This window comes from Terrapene carolina, unplaced genomic scaffold (assembly GCF_002925995.2).
Source record: "Terrapene carolina triunguis isolate 2854851 unplaced genomic scaffold, T_m_triunguis-2.0 Scaffold85, whole genome shotgun sequence".
Classification (NCBI taxonomy): domain Eukaryota; kingdom Metazoa; phylum Chordata; order Testudines; family Emydidae; genus Terrapene; species Terrapene triunguis.
In genome coordinates, this window is record NW_020664436.1 from 19,011,648 (window position 1) to 19,036,636 (window position 24,989).

The 24,989-nt window shown below is 39.7% G+C and overlaps 1 protein-coding gene across 1 annotated transcript in view; it reads right to left on the bottom strand.

Annotated features, from left to right (window-relative positions):
* The window catches only part of RYR2 (ryanodine receptor 2), a 512,764-nt gene that overhangs the window by 77,596 nt on the left and 410,179 nt on the right, over window positions 1-24,989 (bottom strand). The window contains exons 80-84 of the mRNA XM_026649522.1: window positions 18,179-18,278; window positions 16,424-16,503; window positions 10,551-10,627; window positions 6,204-6,277; window positions 4,576-4,593 (exon numbers count right to left, since the gene is read on the bottom strand). Of these exons, the coding sequence (XP_026505307.1) occupies window positions 4,576-4,593; window positions 6,204-6,277; window positions 10,551-10,627; window positions 16,424-16,503; window positions 18,179-18,278 (349 nt within the window). The remainder of the gene's footprint in view (window positions 1-4,575; window positions 4,594-6,203; window positions 6,278-10,550; window positions 10,628-16,423; window positions 16,504-18,178; window positions 18,279-24,989) is intronic.

Here is a 24,989-nt window from a genome sequence, read left to right on the forward strand (position 1 = left end):
CATGGATCAGTGACTGTTTAAAAGATAGGAAACAAAGGGTAGAAATAAATGGTCAGTTTTCAGAATGAAAAAGGTAACTAGGGTGTCCCTCAGGGGTCTGTACCAGGACCAGTACTGTTCAACATATTAATAAATGATCTGGAAAAAGGGATAAACAGTGAGGTGGCAAAATTTCCATATGATACCAAACTACTCAAGGTAGCTAAGTACAAAGCAGACTGCAAAGAGTTACAAAGGGACTTCACAAAACTAGGTAACTGGCAACAAAATGGCATATGAAATTCAGTTTTGTTAACTACAAAGTAATGCTCATTGGAAAACATAATCCCAGCTATACATAAAAAATGACGGGGTCTAAATTAGCTGTTACCACTCAAGAAAGAGATCTTGGAGTCACTGTGGATACTTCTCTGAAAATATTCACTCAAGGTGCAGTGGCAGTCAAAAAAGCTAACAGTGTTGTGAATCATTAGGAAAGGGATAGATAATAACACAGAAAATATCATATTGCCTCTCTATAAATCCATGATACGCCCACATCTTGAATACTGTGTGCAGATGTGGTCACCCCATCTCAAAAATGATATACTGGAATTGTAAAAGATTCAGAAAAGGGCAACAAAAATATTAGGGGTATGGAACAGCTTCCATATAAGGAGAGATTAATAAGGCTGGGACTTTTCAGCTTGGAAAAGAGGCAACTAAAGGGGAAATATGTTAGAGGTCTATAAAATCATGACTGGTGTGGAGAAAGCAAATAAGGAGTAAAGTAAATGTTATTTACTCCTTCTCATAACACAAGAACTAGGGGTCATCAAATGAAATTAATAAGCAGCAGGTTTAAAACAAACAAAAGGATGTATTTCTTTACACAATGCTTTCAACCCATGGAACTCTTTGCCTGAGGATGCTGTGAAGGTCAAGACTCTAACAGGATTTTTAAAAGCACTAGATAAGTTCCTGGAGGATAGGTCCATCAATGACTATTAGCCAGGATGGGCAGGGATGCAAACCCATGCTCTGAAGAGTCCCTAGCCTTTGTTTTCCAGAAGCTGGGAATGGGCGACAGGGGATGGATCACTTGATGATTACCTTTTCTGTTCATTCCCTCTGGGGCACCTGGCATTGGCCACTGTTGGAAGACAAGGATACTGGGCTAGGTGGACAATTGGTCTGACTCAGTATAGCCATTCTTATGTTCTTAATTTTTAGAATGGTGTTCTTTAACAATTTTAACAATAGTTTTATGCATATCTCTAAACCTCATTCCATTTTATAGTTTAAAAATGAATGGATTATTCAATACTGCTGAGAAAACATCTATATATTGTGAGCTTCAATTACGAGTCTATAACAGAATGCTAGCACTCTGAGTTCAAGTAGAGTTTTGCCTGTGAAGCCCTCAACTACTGTTTAAGTGTCCTTTCTGTATAAATGCTGTTGTGGAAATTTATGAGTCTTCTGAAGATAAAAATCAACTGGCCTTGAACCAAAGGTGACATTGTAGCACATGCAGGGGCGGCTCCAGGCACCAGCGCAGCAAGCGCGTGCCTGGGGCGGCAAGCCGCGGGGGGTGGCCTGCCGGTTGCTGTGAGGGCAACAGTCTGGCTGCGTTCGGCGGCATGCCAGCAGGAGGTCCGCCGGTCCCGCGGCTTCGGTGGCAATTTGGCGGCGGGGACGCTGAAGGCGCAGCACTGGCGGACCTCCCGCAGGCATGCCGCCGAATCTGCGTGACTAGCGGACCGCCCGCAGGCACGCTGCCGAAAGCTGCCTGACAGCCGCCTGACAGCCGTGCTTGGGGGTGGCAAAAAACATAGAGCCGCCCCTGAGCACATGGCAAATACTGTCAGGCATCAGAAATAAAGTATTGTTATCCTTTGTAATTTAAAATTCCATGGCACTATTCCAAAACTGTCTCTGAAGTGAGATCAGTCAAATGCAATTATAATATTCCTCTAACAAAGGGCAAGATTCACAAAAGGTTTAATGAAATGAAAAATGGGTCTAAAAATCTATTTTCAATTAGTAAAGAAGTTCTTCTAAATCTTAGTAATTTTTTTCAAGCATACTGGTATTTAGTAGATTGTAGAGATTGTATTAAATGAAGAATATCAATATTAACTCCAATTAAAATAAAATCAATCTCAGATAATTGTAGTAATTCTATGTTTTTTGAGGAGACTGCTAATCAATCTTCTACTGAAACTCTTAACAGGATAGCTGCACATTCTGATGGTTAAAGGAAGAAAGTGGAAGTCAGAATTTCTGGGTTCTTTTCCCAACTCGGTTAAATGACTTGCTATGTCATCTTGGGGAAATCACTTAATTTCAGTTTTTTATTTATCCATCTATAAAATGGGTATAATTATGGTTACCTATCTTACAGGGGTTTGTGAGGCTTAATTATTTGTAAAGCAGTTTAAATTTTTCAAATAAAAGGTGTCAAGAGTATTATTGTTAATAATATCAACAGATTTTTAAAGTGATTAGTATCTCAGGGATACTGTATTTGGCTAAAGCAGAACTCCAGTAGCCTGACCCAAACTCTCTTTTCCTTGCTGCATAGTAAGTTTGATCTATTTAACCATACATCACAAACAACAATAATGATTTTATGCAAACCACGCCAGTCATATAGGAGGGTATGTGTTTCAAATGGCAAGTACCGGTAATTTTTACAGAAGTTGCCTCACCAGCTAATTTAGGAAAAATCATTCTGACCCAAGGATGTATTCAAGTGTCTTTTTGAAGTCTTGTTAAAAGAAAAAAAATCCTGTACTAGAAGAGTGCCCAACAATAGCAAGATAATGCAAGTGTAGATTAAACAAATGCATTCCATTATCTGTCAACTAAAGTAAGGGCTTTGGGAGGAGAGAAAAATTGCACTTTCAAGGTTATCATGATCATGGTGAGACAGCATAGACAGAGATAGTTAAATGAAAAATGGAAAACCATCAGATGGGATAATGAACATTTGTGCAACTTTGATTTTGAACCTTTTTTTGTAAAAGAAACATGACAATCAAAACAAATATACATACAGAAAGATACAACATTAAGTACATCACAAAAACAAGTAAGAAACACATTTGCTGAAGAACCATCAGTGTTTTTACCAGTGGGGGTTCCAGGATTTTGTACAGGAAGGTGGTATTAGTGAAAGGGGAATCAGGACAAGGAGCTTAGATGGGGATAGCACAAAGAGAAGGTTGGAAAGGGGCAATAAATCTTACATTCATCTTGACTCACTGCAGGGTTTTCTGCTAATGCCAATGTGGAGATGGGAAAAGAAATCAAGTTTTATAGAACACCACCACTACTAAGAGGTCAAAGCCTACTTCCATTGAAGTCAACAGGAGTTTTTACAACTGACTTGAGTAAAAACTGACTCAGGCTCATAGTCAGTAATAACAAGTTAACAACTCATTGATAAATTCCTGCATCAAATGTAGAAATAGCAAGGAACAGGTTATAGTGTGTACTCTGGACCTCACTCCATTCCCCTAACAATCAACCACATGTTCCTGAATCTTGGAGTAAGTATCTGTACTGTAAAATGGAATGGAAAAAAATATATTCTCCCTGGGTCACCCAATCTAAACTTTGGTGCTCTCTTGGAATCACTTTTTAGATAGGTATTTGTAGGATTGCTAGCAGTTATGAGCTCAGCTATCCCATACAATCTAGAATGTCTAGCAATCATTCACAGCAGGATCTATAATTTCTCCTCCAGACACAATGGCTGGGCTTTCATAATGCTATCAGGCATTAATACCAATGGCATTGGGCTGCCTATAACTCATATTCAGTGAATTAAAATGAGTGTGCTCAGTGACAGATGAATTATTGTTATCCTTTGCCTCTAAGGGATACACATTTTCTCTGTTGTATGAAAAAGCTCTCAAAGTGCCAAAATATCAGGAATAACTAGTAACATCCTGATGTAACCCTGAAAAGAAACAGCAGAGGTGTTTTCTTTTTGTTTTGTTTTTTAAACTACCAGCTACTTTAGCAAGTACTGTAGTAGAAAATGAATTCTGACTGCATAGTGTAAACCTAGCCAGTGGCAGCCAACATCTCCTTTCTATCCCAACCTCCAGCCCTCTCTGGATCCACCACTGATTTTCTGTGATTGCACAAAATCAATGCAGCGATAAAGCCACATTAAATGCACAGCAAAATAGTACAGGAGGACTACAGCACAAGGGTTTGTATATACAGATATATATATTTTTTAAAAACATCCAACCATTGCAAATACTGGGCCCACTAAAAAAACCACAACCAAACAAAAAAAAAATTAAATAAATTAAAAAAAAGCTTGCTGCTCTTACATCTAGCGTGCCAGTTACTGTGCAAATCCTGAGAAAGGGAGGAAGAACAAAGAAGTGGGGAAAGTTGGCATAAAAACGGAAGAGTTTGGAGTACACAATTATAATAATAGAAAAGAATCCACTTGTTTAAAAGCCTCATAGGAACAAAAAAAAACTCATGGTGTTCAGGAGCTGTACAGTGCTGACACAAAGCTAACAACAGGAAAAAATAAATAAAAGGCAGCTTGTTTTTAATAATTACCATGCTCATGACTGATGACTGAGGAAGGGAGGACAGGACATTTAGTTCAAAGAAAAGAAAACAGGAAAAAAGTAAAAAAAAAGTTGAGAATTTGTTTTTAGCAGATACAAAACACACTCAGTATTGGTTTTGGCAAATTAGTTCTGCACTAAAGAGAAAGATCAAATACAAACAAACAAACAAACCAAAAAATTCTCAGATGAGGAAGCATGAAAATACCCTGATATGTATGAGAAGAGTCACTTATGCAGTTGTCAAAGAGTCGTTTATAGTTGCTTGCAAAATTTGTAATTTCTAATAACTTTGGTAGATGATTAAAAGAAAAATGATCCTGTATCAAAAAGCCCATTTCAAAAGCCAAAATTATTAATAATAATTTAAAAATATAGATTAATGGAAATTATGCCCAGAATGTCCAAACATTCTGGAGAATAATTTGCAGAGAAACATGAAAGCAATGGTCAAGCCAGCCTATGCCTTATAAGACAGACAGCACAATCCAGAGTAATGGGGCCAAAGTTTACTCATGTAAATTGACTTGAATGAGATTACTCAAATGAGTCAGGCAAGAAGGATATGACCTACAATTTATTAAGCTATGGGAGCACTTTTGGTGAAAGAGAATAATTTTAGAAAAGTACATGTGATCTGTCTTAAAGGCATTCAGTCAAATTAAACAATGTGATGCAAGCACTTGAACAATCAAGAAATATGTCATGTAAAACAGCTACAGGCACAGTAGCCAATGACATATGCAGTGAAGCAGGTATGAATTATGAACTCCAAAATACAATAATGAATACGCAGTCAAGCTTTTTTTCCTTGTTTTTAAGAATAAAAACATGTAAAAGGATTAGTTAGTTGTAGGATTTAAACACACAAAAATATTATGAATGAAGAATGTAATTGGGAATAGAGAAAATGTGCTTTGGTAGCTCTATTAATCACATAAAAAAATAAACCTAATGGTTCCAGACAACCACACTAATAGGATGACAGAACACATTATGAGACAAAAGAAAGAAACTAACAATGAACTGACAACACAGAAGGTAGAAAACCCAAATTGTTTCAAAATCATAAGTAAACATAAAATATCAGAATATTTCCCAAAAAGACAAATTACACAGAAATACTTGTAAAACAGAAACTTTCACAACAAATGTCTTCCAAACAGCAGCTACTGTTCCCGTGACCTCTGATATTTAATTTATTGCTTACTAAATTGTCTATTTTTTATTCAGCCGGAGACAATTTAACAAATCAGTTGGGAGCCCTTCATTTTATTTTATGCTGAAACTGGTTAGGGATTTCTAAGTTGTTTGACATAAACACTGCTGTTTGTGATTGGAATCTCCTTTCAAATTTACTCATAATATTTTCTTTGCTACTTCAAAATGATATACTGCATTCCTCTGAGACATTCCCTCACTCTCAAACGTGCTCTAGTGATCTTTTATTGTCTAGTACTGTCTAAAGTAGGCCAGTTAAATTATAAACTATCTGAAGAAATATCACCTTAGCTTCACCCTTAAACATCTTGGTGCAGATTTACAAGGGTCCTTAACTATACAGTTTTGATGAAGAACAGTAAAAAGAAAAAGATTATTTTCATAAGATGATAATACCTGATCCTTCTTCTGTCACCATGCCAAGGCCCTCTGCTTTGTTTTGGCGTTCAAATGCATTTAGGTCAAGAACGCTGCAATGAGAAAAGCAATATAGCATTTAGATTCTTTGATAAATCCAATATTTTATCTTGTTGATTTTCAAAATGATGGAATTAAACTTAGAAATATAATTATCATCTTAGCTGGAAGATGGAAAATAGTGTTTAGGAGATAACTGAAATGTAATGTCACTAAAGCCAGGTACACCATTTTTTTTAATGGGCCAAATTCAGCTCTAAGTTACACGGTTGCACATTTAGAGATATTCCATTAAGTCAATTCAATTACACTGGATTCACTGTGTAAATGATAGCAGAATGTAGCTCATTATGATTTACTGAAAAAGAAAGTACGTGTATATTATCTATATATCTCACATTTCATAAAAATAATACATTATTATTTGAGTGTACACATATTCCCCCATTATCTACTGGGAAATTACATAGTTGTGTAAGCCGAAACACAGGTTACTATCTGGCCATACCGAAAGAAGGACAGGAAACATTTTACATGGGTTTAATCAGGCTCCAACTTTATTATTGGATGTCTGGGACTACCTGGCAGATAAAAGTGTACAGTGCAGGTAACCCCATGTTTATGCCGTAATTACCTGGGGAGCTTCCCCCTTTCTTACTGTTCTGCTTCCACCTGGAGCCATGCGGCTGAGACATGCTGAAGCGCTGTGTGCCTTCCTGCTTCAGCCTGCTCCATGTAAGGGAGGGTTCAGGCAGAGGTGAAAGTAAGCCGGTACGCCCCGGTACAGCATACCGGACCAGCTTCTCCAGGTGGCAATTTATAGGGCCTGGGTTTCCCAGCAGCGGCTGGAGCCCTGGGCCCTTTAAATTGCCACCAGAGCCCCGCTGCCGGACCCCCCGGGTAGCGGAGGTGGCCAAGACCCCAGGGGCTCTGGTGGCAATTTAAAGGGCCCAGGGCCCCGCTGTGGTAGCAGCAGCTGGGAGCCTCTGGCCCTTTAAATCACCATCGGAGCCCCTCCGCCACTACCCCAGGGCTCCAGCAGCAGGCCTCTGGCAGCAATTTAAAGGGCCCGGGGTGGTAGTGGCGGCCAGAGCCCTGGGCCCTTTAAATTGCCGCCAGAGGCTCGCTGCCGCTACCCAAGGGCTCTGGCGGCGATTTAAAGGGCCCGGGGCTCCGGTCACCGCTATCGCCCGGGCCCTTTAAATCGCCACCTGAGCCCTGCTGCTGGCGTCCTGGGGTTGCGGTGGCAGCCGGGACCCACGGGGCTCCTTCGGCAATTTAAAGGGCCTGGGGCTCCACTGCGGTAGCAGCAGCTGGGAGCCCCGAGCCCTTTAAATCACCGCCCGAGCCCCCAGCCGCTGCTACTACCCCGGGGCTCCGGCAGCAGGGCTCAGGCGGCGATTTAAAGGGCCCTGGGCTCCCAGCCGCCACTACTGCAGCCGGAGCTTGGGGGCCCTTTAAATCTCAATCTAAACACTACCCCCTTCTGGTTGAGGCCCCGCCCCCTGCTCAGGACTCCAGCGAACCAGTAAGTCCTTTAAGTTACTTTCACCCCTGGCTTCAGGTGTAGATCTTCCCCTTTTAAGCCCTACATTCCTAGGGAATGAGTCAGTAACCACACTGACCCTTTTGCAGCAGTTTTCATCCCCCCCGCCCCCCCAGCCATAAAGCACTATTCCCTTCATATCAACCAATGTATTTTTACATTTTCCATTTATTTTGGTTTATTAAGATATTTAAAGGTCTGTAGTACCATGCAGATGTACTCTGATGCACTGGAAAATCCAGTGCCAACATCTCTACATTGTTGTGGTAGAGATGATTAGATATATTTTTTTTTACTGAAATATTTTTCCATCAAAAATGGTTTTTTTTTTTTTTTTTTGGTGGTGAAAATGTCATTTTCTATAGAATTTTGATTATTATTGATGGGAAATTAAACTTAAATTTGCATTTTGTTTCTGTTGTGTGTGTGTGTGTGGGGGGGATTAATATGAATGGAAAGAAAAAATATCATTTCATTTTGAATTTTCCTAGGAAAAATCTAAACATTTTGAATGAAAATTTTCAAATAACTTTGAATTAAATATTTTTCAATGGGTTGGGGAAAGACGCCTATTTTGCTGACAACCTCTATTCTCTAGGCTGCTTAATCCCAAACAGCAAACTCCTGAGGGATATGTGCTACCACTAGCACCTCCACCCCACCATCTTCTGCAAAATAGACAAAGCCAATTGTAAGTTATGGTGGTTTTGGAAGTATTTACTATCATGTGGATTTCCACTCGTCAATCTGTAGAGACCTGAAGGAAACATTCAAGGTAGAGAAGCTTTTCACTAGCTCCACCATTGTCTTCAGGGTGCAGAAAGTGCCATGGAATTCTATAGGTTTGGGGAAGAGAGAATTCATGCCATAATGCAGGAGTAGGCAACCTATGGCCCGCGTGCCAAAGGCGGCACATGAGCTGATTTTCAGTGGCACTCACACTGCCCAGGTCCTGGCCACCAGTCTGGGGGGGCTCTGCGTTTTAATTTAATTTTAAATGAAGCTTCTTAAACATTTTAAAAACCTTATTTACTTTACATACAACAATAGTTTAGTTATATATTATAGACTTATAGGAAGAGACCTTCTAAAAACGTTAAAATGTATTACTGGCACGCGAAATCTTAAATTAGAGTGCATAAATGAAGACTCGGCACACCACTTCTGAAAGTTGCCAACCCCTGCCATAATGGCTCCATCTCCTGCCTTCCCTGGATTTAGTTCACTGTGCCCTACTTCACAACCTGCTCTCCTCTGAGCCACACAGAGAAGAAATTATATGGTTCCATTTATCATAAGTCTGTATACCTTGTTGATGGCTCATCTACCTTGGTGCAGGGATTCTCATTGTAACAACTATTTTGTTCTTTGGATAACATAACAAAGGTGGTGATCTGCAATCCCAGATGGGTTGTAACTTTCTGACGAAAACTTCATATTTTATTTTATTTTTTGCCAAATTGAGCTTTATATTTTTCAAACACTTCATAACCATTGTTATCATACCAAAATATTCTTCTTTTAATGAAAAAATACTTTAACAGCTATTTTTGTTCAGGAAGAAAAAAATAATATAGTAGTTAGTCCAAGTCCTAGGACATCTGTCATGCAGCAGATGGTGCAAAAAGGAATCTTCCAGCAGCCAGATAAATCAGGATTAGGGATGTTTGTCACCAGCCTGGAACATAGCAGTCATAATGTAACAGTGAACTGGGCTCAATTTTAACTTTCTATGCAAGTGTCTTTATACAATTATCGTATTTAATTACGCACTGCATACTTATTACAGACACATTCAGAAACACGAACCTGCAAAAAGACCATAGAATGTCCTCCTGTCCACTCCAAAACAAATGACTTAATTCCCTTCTCCACCTTCCAAAATTCTATTAACTCCCTCCCCACACAGAGGCCTCCCTGGAATTCTTGAGGAAATGACCCTTGTAGAGTTCCTTGAAGGTATTCAAATCTGGGCTCTGTTGGAGGATGGGAGTAGATGAGTTCCAGAGCCAAGGGCCCCTCACTGACAATGCCTTACCGCTAACTCTGCAGGCTGTTATCTTGGACACATCAGTCAATTACAAATGTCATATCATCATGTGAGGAGAGAGGTTGTGGCTAAGGTAGACAAGACCCAAATCATATGTCATTTATATGTCAGAACCACCACTTTAAATTTCACCCCCAAATCAAATCGAGTCCAATTCACATCACAGGCCAAAGGTGCAGTGCACTCTTTGCACAAAACATTCAAAAATCCAATATCCCTAGACTGTAAACGTGAGTGGGAAATGATAAGCAGACATTTCCAAATGCTTTCACAGCCTGTAAACATCAATGGGATAAATCAGGAAATAAGGTACTATTTGTTGTAAGGGAGGCAGAATTGGGTACACTGAAATCAGGGAATAAGTCATGGCAGCCTGCAAGGTAAGTAGCTGTGTAATTAGTCATAGAGGCTCAAAAGTGGGGTACAAATATTCAAAGACAATGGTTTACGTAATCCTGCCTGAAAGCTGGAGATAAGCATAACCCCAGGACAGTCCCACTATCATAGCATCATAGAAGTTTATTGTTGTTGAAACCCTAGGAATATGAAAGGAAAACAATTGTGTGTGTGTGTTTGTGTGCGCGCATGCGTGCACGCACACACGCTCCTGGCATATTTACCCTTCCTGTCTCACCAGGTAATTCTTCTGACATTCTACTGATATTACAAATCCTGTAGAAAAGAATTTAGATACGAAATAATAGATGTATTATAATAGATATTTTCTTACCTACATGACTGCATAAGACCAGCAAGGCTCTGAAAGAAGCCCACATCCTTTTTGTCCTTGAGGTAGTCGAGCATTTTCTACAGCAAACAAACCACATAGTATAAATGTTAAATCATTGGGTATCTGTTATTCTATGCCAAGTAGACAGTCTTGTGAAATAATTCTGATGGCATTTATAAATCCGATAGAACAGACCAGTTGACAAAAACCCTCGTACCACAAGTCAGGCGGATATTTTGTTACCGACCAAACCTTCCAGAGGAGGCTGCCACCATGACGTGGACACTTTTTAAGGAATTATAGGAAATAACAATCACTAACCTCAGCACATTCAGAACTAAATGCAAAATCTAATCTTTGATTTAGCTTTCTGTTAGTTCATTCTATACATGCACACACACAAACTATAAGTTAATCTATTTCTCTAACAAGCTGGAAGGGCAGAAAGAAGGAGAAATTGCTATTTCTTTATAAAAGTATTTGGAAGATTCTCTGACATTTTGGTGATGACAGTTTCAATAGAATTACTGATATGAAAAAATAATTGACATGGAATGATATTGCAGTGTTACAAATTCAGACTGAATAACTTCACAAAATGTACCCCTCTGTCTGCACCCTATTATAATCATCTTTGTACAAGGTATGTCTTGTAAGGTATCATTTGAGGTCTCACAATCTGCTGGTCAATATTGTCCTGATAAAATATGTGTGGCAACATTGTATGTAAAGTTATAAGATTTTCCTGTATGATGTTTTTTACATATGTTCCAAACTGAAATTGGCAAATAGGTCAGCCTCAAACAAAAGAATGTATTCTCTGCTTAACTTGCATTTAAGCAGGAATCAGAGCATCAAGCAGGAAGGGAGACAAAGGGAGTTCAAGCAGGTAAGAAAACCGGCAGGGAATATCCTTACATACAGATACTCTGTCTCCTGAATCTCAGCTGGAAATGTTTTCCAAGACGTGTACTGACTCTATAAAAAGGAGGAATAAATGCCCCCAAGGGACTCCCCCCTCCTTTCTCTGTCCGTCGATTTACTGCACAAGACAGGACAAAAGAAGCAGCCCTCAAACAGAAGAAGGGGTCCTGGCCCAAGAAGTTTGGCCAGTACGACTGCTGAGAGCATATAGTAAGAAAAACATGGCTTTGAATTTACCAGTTTGTTAAGTTGGGCACTAGTTGCATTTTGTCTTTATTTCTCTTGTAACCATTTCTGACTTTTATGCCTCATTATTTGTATTCACTTCAAAACTCTCTCTTTGTAGTTAATAAAAACGTGTTTTGCTATTTTATTTAATGCAGTGTGTTTAAATTGAAGTGTCTGCAGAACTATTTGAAATAACAAGTTGGCATATTTTTATTTTAAGAAATAACAGACATAACACACAGTATTTGTATTGTCCAGGAGAGGGCTGGGCAGTACAAGACATATGTTTCTGGAGGAAAAGCAAAGACTGGGATTGAGATGGGGTTACCCTGCAATATAGTCAAGGCTGGGAAGAACCAGAGTGAAACCCAAGTGTGGTTGGCAGGCTGCAATTACGCACAGGCACTCAGGGTGTGCCTTGCATGCTGGAAAGCTGTTTGTGAGCAGCCCAGGTGGGAACTCCTTCAGCAAGGCATCATAAGGCAACCAAGGTTACAGGGCAGGGGTGACACAGCTACTCATCAGTCTGGATTGTACCCTGGGTATGTCACAATGACCATGTACTGTGACATTTTCAGAAAAAAATAGCATTCAGGAGGTGGTTTTTATGGTAATGACATCACAAGGTAATTGGTCAGAGAATGTATTTTTAGAGTTTATGAGTACTGACAGGTATTTCCAGTCAATCCTATCACTACATATAGGATGACAGACTCAGAAGAGACTCATTTTTTGGGCCTTGATTCAATACCATATTACTTCAGTTTCACTGGCAGCTACTAATAATTATTAGTATAAGTGGCAAAGGGGGCTAATCCTGCCCAACACTTTTTGTAGCAAATCTTCCCCCTTCTCTCCAGCAGCACAATGAAGAAAGCAGCAGAGCTGAGGTGGGACAAGGGGAGGATTCACCCCGGCAATATTCAGCCTTTTCAGTGCAACAATACACAGTGCAATCAGGGGAGGGGGGAGGCAGCTGGGGCTGTTAGAAGTCTAGAGTCCCACAAGAGCTCCTCTTTCCATTGAAAGTACCATTGCCCCTCAGGTAAGGGGCAATCAATTTTAGGATCATGCAGAGGGTCAGTTTCTGTTGTTGGTGAAAAACTCATGTCCCAGAGTTAGGTCTGGGGTAATTTTCACTTTCATGAATGTTTTTATCTACACTGTGTCTTGTTACTGTTAAAATCAGATAGACCCAATGACATACAGGCAACCCTGAAAACCCCAGTTCAGTCACCCTGAGCTATGAAACCTGAGCTATCACCAAGAACAGTTGCCTTGGTCACTGTCCACATCTCTCGAACCATCCCCCTGCTACACTACTGTCCCACACCCTTCTTGAAACACTACCACTCTCCACTGAGGAGCCAGAAGAGCATCAGCAGATTCACCACACTACCCTTTGCTGACCTATTATTGTTCAGAAGATTTATTATAGGTAGTGCAGGAAACACTACCTCTCTTAAGGTTGCCAAACACTTTCCTTTATCAGACCCGGTGTTTGGTTGCTTATAACTTCACCAAACTAGAACAGTTCAGCATCTCAGAGAATGAGGTAGACTTTAAAAATATCTTACCACTGTTTCTTTGAGAAGCTACATCTTCATTCTTGGGAGCAGGGACTTGAAATTTGGCAGCAGCGTCACAGAGGTATCAGGGACATGTGTTTTGCCATCCATACAAAAATTCAACCAAATTTGACCAAATTGTAAGCATTTGCTAAGTAGAAACTTATTATAGGATGCTAGATAAATCATGTGGATTTTGTCTGCACTGCGCATGCTCCATCCTCTCACAGCTACGTGTGGACTGGTTAACATGTGCCATCCCCACTATCAAAGTGTGTGTCTCCAAACCCCACTAGTGGCAGGTCCACACAGAGGATAACAAACTGTTATCCTACAAGTTACTCTGTTCACTCAAGTTGTAGAGGACTGTGCTGTGATTCTGAACATCCCAACCCTGCTGAGGATCCATGCTGGGGGGACAATATGGTTCCCTAGGATGAAATGGTTATGTTTTTAATGTAGGTTTTTTGCACACGCAACCTTAATTCTGGCATTTAATCAACTTCTGGGTGCTTGATTCTGCAACCTTAATGTTCTTGTAACACAGTTTGTCTAGATGTAATTATAGCGCAGTACTCAGACTGACCCATGCTCACAGGCTTCCTGTTCAATTCCTTTTAGGGCTAAAGAACTTTAGATGCAAAGATTATAGAATATAAGTGCACTTCCAGCTCAGAGCTCCTCCTCACCTCGAACAGCACCAGGGGCCCAAACAGGGGAAAGCTGCGGGTGAGGGAGTAAGGAACTTGCCAGTCTGGGATTTCAAAGAGGCAGCAGGTAGGTACCTGTGACTGAAGAGGAAAGGCAAAGCAAAGGAGTCTCTGGCCTGGCAAGGTAGGATTGAAAAAGGAAGCAGGAGTCTGGGGGGAGGGGTAAAAGGGAGGGGGCAGTGCAGAGAATGGCTGCTTGCTCATTTTCAAGAGGAGCAGGGGACCAGTGGTTGGAATGGCAGAAGAGAAATCATGGAGGGGATAGGGGGCAGAATTTATGTATTGAGGGAGAGGGAAGAGATCTCAATTGTTTAGTTAGCTGATTTTATTTGGGAGGTGGTGGGTGAAGGACAGTGTAACTAATGGTCAGCCACAGCCACATCCACACCACTTATTTTGAGCACCAGACACCACTGCTCCAGTTTTTTTTTTTTTTTTTTTTTTTTTGCAAGGGTAACTCCATTTAAATCAATTGGAACATCTGGGATTACACCAGCTGTAAGTGGAATAATACAGTGGTGAATCAAGCCAGTTAAGTGTAAAGGAGTCATGAAGTTCAGAGGCAAAAAGAAGCAAAATATAAATATAAGTGACACCCTTAGGTTTGAATAAAAACTGAAATACTACAGCCCTCACCACAAACCGGTATTGCTGTTAAAAGTACCCATCTATTTCTAAAGTTGAAATTCAATCACCTACTAACCTAATGCTAACAATGTATAGTTTCTGATGATTTGAAATTATATTAATTTGTCAATAAACCTCTTAGAGATCCTTTCACTCATTTCATCATGTAAAATTAGAAATTGAAATCTATGTGTTAGTCTTCTCTCTCTTTTAAAGGAAGGAAACCTAACCCGGATAAATTGTTCTAACCAAATACTACCTAGTGCCAAAGCTCCAGTTCCCGAGCAAATAATGAGAGAAGGTAGCCAAAGCCAAACTACAAGCTCATCTAATTGAAGTTAATATTCTAGACCCAGCACACTCTGGATTCAAGCCAGGTCATGGAACTAAGACTGCTTTAACAGCACTGATGGATGATCTTCTGCTATCAATGGAGGCAGAGGAGACATCCATTCTCATCCTTCAGGACCTCTCTGCAGAGTTTGACACTGTCAACCATCAGATAACACTTTCTTGGCTGAGAAGGAGGGGTAGGGATCCAGGGTAATAAATGACTTCAGTCCTTCATGAAGGGACACATCCAATGAGTAGTTATGGGACACTACACCTCCATCACTAGATCCCCTCTCTTGTAGAGTCCCACAAGGATCAATATTCTCTCTGGTCCTTTTTAACATCTACATGAAGCCATTAGGTGAACTCATCAGTTGACATGGACTCAAGTGTCCTCAAAATGGAGATGACATACAGATCCCCTTATTTTTCACCACATATGACCACTCCACCACCATCACGATGGCCCAGTGCTTGAACTAGCTCAGATCATGGAGGAAGAATAGCTGGTTGAAGCAGAACCTGAGGAAGACAGAGGTAATGCTAGTGGACAGACAAAAGCACTTTGAATAGCATGCAGCCACTGCACAGTCTCCATTAGATGAAGGCCCACATCCACAACTGGACAATTTAATCTGTAGTTTAGCAGTACTCTTGGATTCCTCACCGATGCCAAACTCTCACATAACAGCATCCACAAGTAACACTTTCTACCTTCTTTAGTTGACCAGAAGAGACTGTCCCATCCTGGCAGGCAGTAACGTGGCCTCAGTTATTCACACATTTCAGCACTGCTCAGTTGGATTACAGTAATGTGACATATTTGGGAATGAAACCTTTTGTGTTTAGGAAACTAACTAGTACAGAACACTACAGCGCATTTCCTCAGCAACACTGACTACCAAGAGCCTATCAAACCCGTCTTCCACACTCTACACTGCCTTCTCTAGAATTTCAAATCAGGTTCAAGGTCTTGGTCCTATCTTCAGGGAGCTACATGGCTTTGGCCCAGGATATCTAAGACTACCTAAAGATCTGGGATAAAGACTGTGGTTGACAGCTACACTCCTCTGGCACAATGAAACCCTCTGTAATAAAGGTAAAGCTCATCTGTGTGTGAGATAAAACTGTCTAAGGGGGCCAATCTGAGACTGGTTAATTCCCCCAGGAGATAAGGACCATCACAAACCTAATTGCCTTCCATTCCTTTGACTTTTCCTGCTTTCACATAAACACGCAGCAACATGTACATTTAAAAAACAATCAAAACAACAACAACAAAACCCTATCAAAACAAGAAACTCCACTGTACACTTCTCCCCTTCAGGAGAGGAAGGCAGAACACATAACACATGACAAATGTTAGTCACATCACTTAATGTGCTACTGGAAGGCATTCAGATACTACAGTGACAAATGTCTATTAAGAACCTACATAGAATAGATTGGATAGAATGGAATGGTTTACACTCGAACACTTTACCTGTTGAACTGTAGAATTTCCTCCATTTAAGATGGCAATTCCAAGCTTTAAGGTGGCGGCAACCATGGGACCCATCTCACCTTGAAAATATTAAACTATTATTTTAAGTTCATATTTAAAAAACAAACAAACCAACCTATTATACTAACTTACCCTGCCTTAGGATGTGCACAGCATGGAGTCATTTACATGGCAGTTTATAGGAGAAGATCATTTAAATAATCTCTCTTGTAAAACAGACACATATATTTTCCTTCACCATATCTACTGTGTGATTTAGGGCAGGTCTACACTACTGCTTGACGATATAACTTACATCGCTCAGGGGTGTGAAAAAGCCACCTCCCTGAGAGACGCAAGTTACAGCAACCTAGGTACCGGTGTAGACAGCACTATGTCACGAGAGATGCTCTCCCGCTGACATAGCTACCACCTCTTACTGAGGTGGAGTAATTATACCAATGGGAGAGCTCTCTCCCGTCAGCATAAAGCATCTTCACCAGACATGCGATAGCAGCACAGCTGCATAGATGTAGCGCATCTGGTGTAGACTAGCCCTCATACTTTCTAAGAATACATAGATAAAGACTGTATAAAAAAAGGAAAGAAAAGATGAAAGACATGAAGAATTGTCATCAAAGAATATAAATTACTCTTCAGTCATGACAGCCTTGAGCAGCTGATTCTGAGGTTGGATGCACAATTTAAAACTGACTTGTCAGTTTAACAATGTGTTCTTACTGTATGTCCACACAGACAAAACTTTGACAGTTCCTCAAGGACTAACTGTGAAGTGAAGAAGTTAAATATAGTAGCAAGAGGAAATTGGTTAGTTCTGCTTATGAAGGAGAGAGTTGTTTAAGTAATAGTGCAGTAGACACAGTACAGAAAGGTAGGAAAAATGATTGGTGCAAGATGGGGCCTAATCGTAGGTGTAGTTTGACTTCTATTTTGGTGAGGCAGCTCCAGTCAGCCAAAGGGCCACCCATGGGAGGGCAAATTCCACATCTGCCTGAGACTTGCTGTTTGGGGGGGAGGGGGCAACACCCCTCTACTCCCTCCCAAACTGCACCCATAGGCCTGATGAACAGAAGCCTAAAAAGTTATACTTCTTAGCAATATAAAGTGAAAGGATATGGACGAGGCAGGGGATGAACAGATTATAAATGGGCACGGGTGAACTTGTTCAGAAAAAAAATCAGAGCCTGTGCTAAGTGCACAGACACACAACTCCTGGTAATTCTGGAGCCTCACTTTGTCATTACACATTCCCAGTGCACAGCTATGACCGCCCCGCCATCTTTCACTCATCTCTACATCATCTGGGCTCCAGCCAGGGCCAGGAATGCAAAAATACCACAAGAAAATTTCTTGTGATTGTTTTTTAGCAAACCTTTGCAGGATCAACTCCTAATCATCACCTAAATTTGAGGTACACCCCTACCCCGATATAACGCGACCCGATATAACACGAATTCGGATATAACGTGGTAAAGCAGTGCTCCGGGGGGACGGGGCTACGCGCTCCAGCGGATCAAAGCAAGTTCGATATAATGCGGTTTCACCTATAATGCGGTAAGATTTTTTGGCTCCCGAGGACAGCGTTATATTGGGGTAGAGGTGTATTTATTTGAAAATGAACCTAATTTAAGGTGTAGCCACCAATAATTACAAGGAGCAAGTTCTAGAGCCAACAAATCTTTAAAAAATAATCCCAAAGAAGATTTTATATGTACATAAGCGGTAGGTCTTTACCTTTGCTGGCGCTGATTGTTTGAAGCACCATCTCTGCAGCACCCCGATCATGCAGTCTTGCTTGCTGGTACAGAAGCTTCTGTTTTTCCATTTCTTTTTCCTGAACAGAAATTCCAATCATTTAAGTTGAGGACTTCAATGACCATCAGTTCGCCAAAGATTTTTTGTTATCTCTTAGTATATGGGCTCTATTGCAACATCATAGACCTATTCAACGCACATACAATGCTACTGAACAAATATTTAACATGTTCAATATTTCCCTTTGTGTTTTTCTTTTTATCCTTTTAGTCCTTTGTTTATTGGGAAGGAGTTCTCTCAATTGTAAATCATTTGGTTAGTTCAAAGCCCATATTCACAGTATGTATGTACTGCATGTATCAAACTTGCACTTCTGTGCTACGTTTTTGTGCAACAGTTTATACTCTCTTAATAATCTTCTGCAGCGTGACCATAACTTGATACTGCTCAGTACACGGCTCTTGAGGTGCAAGTTGTCCCTGAATGACAGAATAGCTTCATTGGGAGTTTCATTCATCTGGGAAAATTTGTTTAAAAAATAATAATAGGCAGCGTTGTACATTTCAAGTAAGATGCTGACTTATAATATAAGATAGGTTTCCCCAACCCACAACATATCCCAAAAGGATATTAGACAGAATACATTGTGCCTTTATATTTTGCATTCTCTAGTGGCAACAAAGGGGACTGTATGGTGCTGCTTGAGCAATGGCTGAAGTTTGTTCTTCATTATTTAAACTACTGAAAACATAAAGAGAAAACATAGAGGCACAGCTAATTCCAGGTGGGTATGAGCTTTCACAAGCTTAACTGAAGTTTGCTGGAGAATTGAAAATGACTAAGCAGTGTAAGTTGCAAAATGGAAGTTGCATAGAGCCCTATGACTGCGAGTCCATCAGATGGCATGGTAGAAAAGCGTAGTCAATGGGGCATGACCTAAGAGCAGGAACAGCTGCAGCAGAAGTAGCCAGAGTGACAGCTTTGCTGCCATAAACTTTCCATCCAAAGTACAGAAAATAAACACTGGAAGATGGAAGAGGTTTAAAAAATGAAGGCTTGCTAGATACAGACTATGAAAACTAAAAACTAAAAAGAGGTACAAAATAGAAATGGGTTCAAATGAATGAAAAAAGAAACCTTTAAATCAAAAGCAAACCAACACAGACATTTATGCTGTTACCAGAGAGTTCTCGCTGAGGCTGGCAAATTTGTTTCGTAAATCTTTGATAATATCGTGCTGCGGAAACAAAATTCATCACGTTTTTTTTTTTCATACTACAGTTAGAGCTCCTGTGGTTAAACCTTCCCCTTAAATTATGTGATAAGTCGAAATGGAGGCATAGAAAAGAAAAAGAAATATGGCAGCTTTGTTTTATGTGGAGCCATGCTAACGTCTGAAAGTTTTGCCTTCATGTTTAAACCTCTTCCGGTGAATTAAAAAACAGAACAAAACCATACACGTACACACAAACAAATAATTATTACACAAAACCAAAGAATCATTACAACACAGTTTCAATAATGCTGCAACAAAATATTTTCATCTGCTTCAGAGGTCATGGGAACTCGATGAACATTTGATTTTTCCTTTACATTTTCCTTTATTTTTAGACCCAACAATCTTTTCTCTCTCTTCCATTGCAAGAGTCACTTATTTACTTGTGTCTTCAGGCCCAGGGTTATTATAAAAGGACCCTTTGTTGATGAGGAAAGCACAGTAACATGGAGCTTTCCCTCCAGCATCTACAGACCAAGAGAATGGGTAGGCCTGATGCCTGCAGTTACACAACAAGAGAGAGGCAGGAAGAAGCCTGGTCAAAAGGGTTTAAAACCAGGTTGGAGAGAAAGAAACTTCAGGGATTTTGTACCTCCCTCTGGGAGAAACAGCCATTTAGATAGTTGCCAATGGCAGAGTGGTCCAGCAAAAACAAGATATGAAGATGATCAGTCCTTGGATAAGAGCTTCCAAAACTCATATTTCCCCTCTCAGCCAGGCTAAATTTTCTGGTGCACCTTTCTCTAGACAATGAAGGAGCATATGTGTACATGGGCTCAGGAGAGAAGGCAACCTGCCAGGAGGACAAAAAGTATGCTAGACCATTAGGTGTCCTGTTTAGGTATTATCACTTCTCTGTGGTGTCCACATTCCTAGTTACAGTTGCTACAACCGAGCCAGCTATAAGGCTGGCAGTTGTGTTTAATTGTGTTCAGTCAGGCTGATCTGAAGGAAGCTTGATAAGGTATTAGCTTAATGAGTTAATTTGATCTCATTCATCACACCATCACAACCACACACAAAAAATCACGCTAAAAGAAAAGTCTGGTATAATATAATAATAATAAAAAAAAATCAACATTTCACAGAAAGGATATTTTTAAAACTCTGACTCTAAAAAAAAAAATCAGTTTGTTGTATGATCTTAATTTATATCATATAAATGAATCGTGAACACTGAGAAGTGTACATATGTGAATTTTCACCCTGAAGGCTTTCCCCAGCAAGGCTGTGCATGAGCTAGGAGGCTCCTTCGTCATTATCTTCATCAGAAGTAGAGTCTGTTCAAAACTTAGACATTTTTTCTGTTTCATTCTCATATTTTAATAGGTAAAAAGCAACCATATGGCAAAGGTAGATACTAAATCTGTCCTGTATTTGTATCACAACTAAAAATTAATTTACTTATAGTCACGCTACAGTGATGTCTGATATATTATACTTTTACCTATCTTAGAATATGTAATAATTACAGTACAACAAAATATTACAGGTTTGTAATTGCTGGCAAATGTTGACATTTTTAATGTTAACAACCAGCTTTCCAGTACAGGAAGACAATTTGTATTGTCTAAATTTTACATGCCTATAAATATTGTCTGTTGGTAAGTGTATGCCCAAGATTTATGATGTTACTTGCTCATTTCTTTGGATTGTGTGCTTGGCTTGTTTCTTTCTTGTACTGTGGACTATAGCCATTCAGAAGACTAAGATAATCCAAATGTTCTATTGCTTAGTGCAAGCAGTTTTCTTCGGTCTACACTTAGGGCACGTCTTCACTACCCGCCGGATTGGCGGGTAGCAATCGATCTATTGGGGATCGACTTATCGCATCTAGTGAAGACGCGATAAAATCGATCCCTGATCACTCTGCCGTCGACTCCGGAAATCCACCGCGGCAAGAGGCGGCAGCGGAGTCGACGGCGGCGCAGCTGCGGTCGACTTGCCGCCGTCCTTGCAGCCAGGTAAGTCGACCCAAAATACGCAACTTCAGCTACGCTATTCACGTAGCTGAAGTTGCGTATTTTAGGTCGACCCCCCCGCTGTAGTGTAGACCTAGCCTTACACTTCAAAATATCAAGAGGAGTTTGCTCTTTTGTGAAGTAGCTAGTGATTTTGGATTCCTAATTAAGGAATTATATTTTTATTCACTGAGCTGGATGCTAGAAGAAAGAAGTCTTGTTTAAAGGCCATTCACATATTTCAAAATTAGGATGTGGCACTGCAATTAGTCTGTAAGAAGAATGGCTATTTGCAAATGCTTTGGGACAGGCTGGTTTTAGAGTATGAGTTCTTGGTCCTTACTAAAGAGGAGGTTGACCAGAATTATTACTAAGAATGTTACTTTCATTTGACTTTCCCTCTTAGTAGTGGCATTGGTCATTGCAGGATGCGTGCCTCAGAAATCTGTGTAATCAGCAGACAATCAGCAGACGCAAGGTAAGAGGTCTGGATTCTATTTTCATTTTATTTTGTTCTCACTTTCTTCCAAGGACCACAGATGTGACTGAAATTCCTAATTCATGGTTAACTTTCCCATTTTCAGTAGTCATCTTTCAAGCCACTGGCACTGCATACTGACAAATGGTCTTGAAAAATCCCATAATTTCTCTCTTAATTATCTGAGAGGAAAGACTGTGATAGATGTTATGTTGTTTACAGCAGCTTGTGGATTTCTAAGGGCTTTACAACTTTATTTTCTTCAGGAGGCATAAGACAGTCATTTTAAATGATAGTGTAGCTGACTGAGCCCAACAGGAAGATATACTTATGCTTCTCTCTCTGAATAAAGCATAATTTATTCTTTAGTAGTTCTATGACTGCTTAAGCCTAATTCTTTGTAGTTGTTACCAAGGGACAGAAAAGCAAATTTGATTTGATGCAGTTTTTTTGTAAATAAATCTACAAAGCCTCATAGATCTTTCAATCAAAGATCTGGGGTCATACCTGGGATTAATTTGGACCAAACTTTCATATTTGGCGAACAAGGGTGTGGTAAAATTTTAACTTAAAATATTCAAGCAGGAAGGTACTGTAGGGAGCCAGGTGATATTACACATGAGCAGGAACTGACAAGAGTGGAGCTCTGGAATATTATATACTAACACAGCATGGCTCTTTGTCTCTTTCTAGTAACTACCTCGCATAGGAAGGTTGGAGTCTACTACTACTGCCTTTGAGCTAATGGAGCTGGCCCATTAGCTCAAGCAGTTGACACTTGCGCTATTAGATCCAGAGGCTTAGCTTCAAGTCCCAGAGATAGCCAACTAGGAATTTTGTTATAGTAGCAGGAGCTAAGTACCAATAATTCTATAATACTTTATAAAAAGTTATGAACACATTCTGAAAGTCTGAAATAACTGAAACACATAAATGGAAGATTAAAATAGAATAACCTGAGAGAAGACAAAAAGGAAAAGAAACAATTACTTCCATCTCATTCTGCAATGATCACATCTCCTTTAATTTATCCTCATGTTATCTGCTTTCCAAGATCTCCTCTGCCATACAGCACTAAAGTCTCCCCCATCTTGTATGGTGGAGACAAGCCAATGCAGAGAATAAATCCTACTGCAGTGCTTACACAAGCAAAATGTTCATTTATTTCAGGGGTTGCTACGTGGGGGGGGGGAGGGTCTTAAAAAATCTTTATGTTAAACCTTTAAATTTGCTTCATTCTACATTATGTTCTCTGGAGTAAGTCTGTTTTTAATTCTAAATTACACATGTTGAAATATACACAGGGAAAGTAAATGGACTATAACACAGTGACTACTCAAAGCTTAAAATGTAGGCTTCAGAAGTGTGTGTGTGTGTGTGTGTATGCATGCATGTGTGAGATAAAATAAACTTTTCCCATTCTGCTTGACAAAAATAATTTAAAGATTGCAATCTCTTGCTGCTGGAAGTCTGGTCCCACCAGATTTAGCTCTTCTTCTTGTTAAAAGTACATTATTGAGATAATACTCAGCTGAGTTGAAACATCTTTTCTACATTGGAGTCCTGCTAGCATTATACAGAATAACATAACACAAAAGGAATTTTTCAAAGCACAGATGACAAAGAATGAGAATGAGGGAGGTAAAAGCAAATTCAGAGACTATCTAATTAGCACCTACAGGCAGGTACATGTATCATTAAAGTACAGTAGATTCATCTTGAAAGCGAACTTCATAGTAAAAATATTTTCCGCAATTATAAAAAATGATGTCCTCCTCTACCTGCAGAGCTCTCTTTTTTATACTTTGTTTAAATTCTTCCCATCTTTCCTCCCCAGAAAGAGAAATTATTGGCAACCGCTCCAAGATGTTGAAATCTTGATAGAACTGCGGGGTGGCGGGAATGTCACTAAACATGTAAGTTTCAGAATATTGGTATATGCACTATTTGTGAGTCGGTGACTGCCTCAAACTTTGAAGACGTTCCTTTGGGATTTTTAGTTTGATCTGGTACACTGTATACACTATAAATGTGGTAGGGTATTGGGTACTGTACACATATGATTTGTGAACAATTCAATTATCATGACTGAGTGTATGCATATGGCAAAGAATGACAGAGTTATATGTGTAAAGTGGAGAGAACTCTTCAAGGTTACAAAGACCATTCTTATAAGCTTCTTGGAGCACAACCATGTCTTCCTTTGGATTTTTTGCCACACATGCTGACACTCAACAAATATTAATGATAAAACCAAAACGTGGCTAGTCAAGGCATTTATGCTAAAATGGCTACTTTTACCAGGTGTGCTGAGAATGCCTATGTGCTTGCTTTCCTGGGTCCTAATCTGTGGTAGTTGCCAGGAGATGAGAAGGGAGAAAATGAAAAAGAATATTGGGTCATAGGATAGGAAGAAAATTGGGTTGGACTTTCTACTCCTGAATTTTTAAATTTTGCACCTAAAATAGCAGCAGAAAGATAATACTTCTTTTTATATAGTAGAGAAAGGAAAGAGACTACAGTGCCAATTATTGTGTGTTAAAAAGTTATATGTTTTTAAGATGTGTGTTGACAAGCATCAACCAGCAGTACTTTGTGTGTTACTAGTGTCATTGGCTCTGTCGATCCTATCCCACAAAAGATGCATTGACAGAAAAAATGTTATATTATATTATATAGTTAGATTTTGAGAAACAGTATGTGATCATGCATTTATAGGTTGTATAGGAATGCACCTGAGGGCAGAATTAGGGTTGCATAATCAATCAAATCGTTAGCATTTCTGGATTTTGAACAATTAAACTGAAAACATTTTATTGCATAATGTTACATCTATATTTTGAATATATATATAGTGTGTGTGTGTGTGTGTTTGTATAGATACTTGTAATTTAACAAAGAAGACATAATATTAAACAAAATATTATTCTGTGTTCAGTGAGCATTAAAGCAGAGCTAAAAATCTACAGGAACAAGGAAATTCAGAGTTAAGACTGCCACTGCACACTTAATTCAGTCCCATTTTGCTGTAATGTCTCCATGTAGACTTGCCTCAACATCTTTATTGCTTTCATT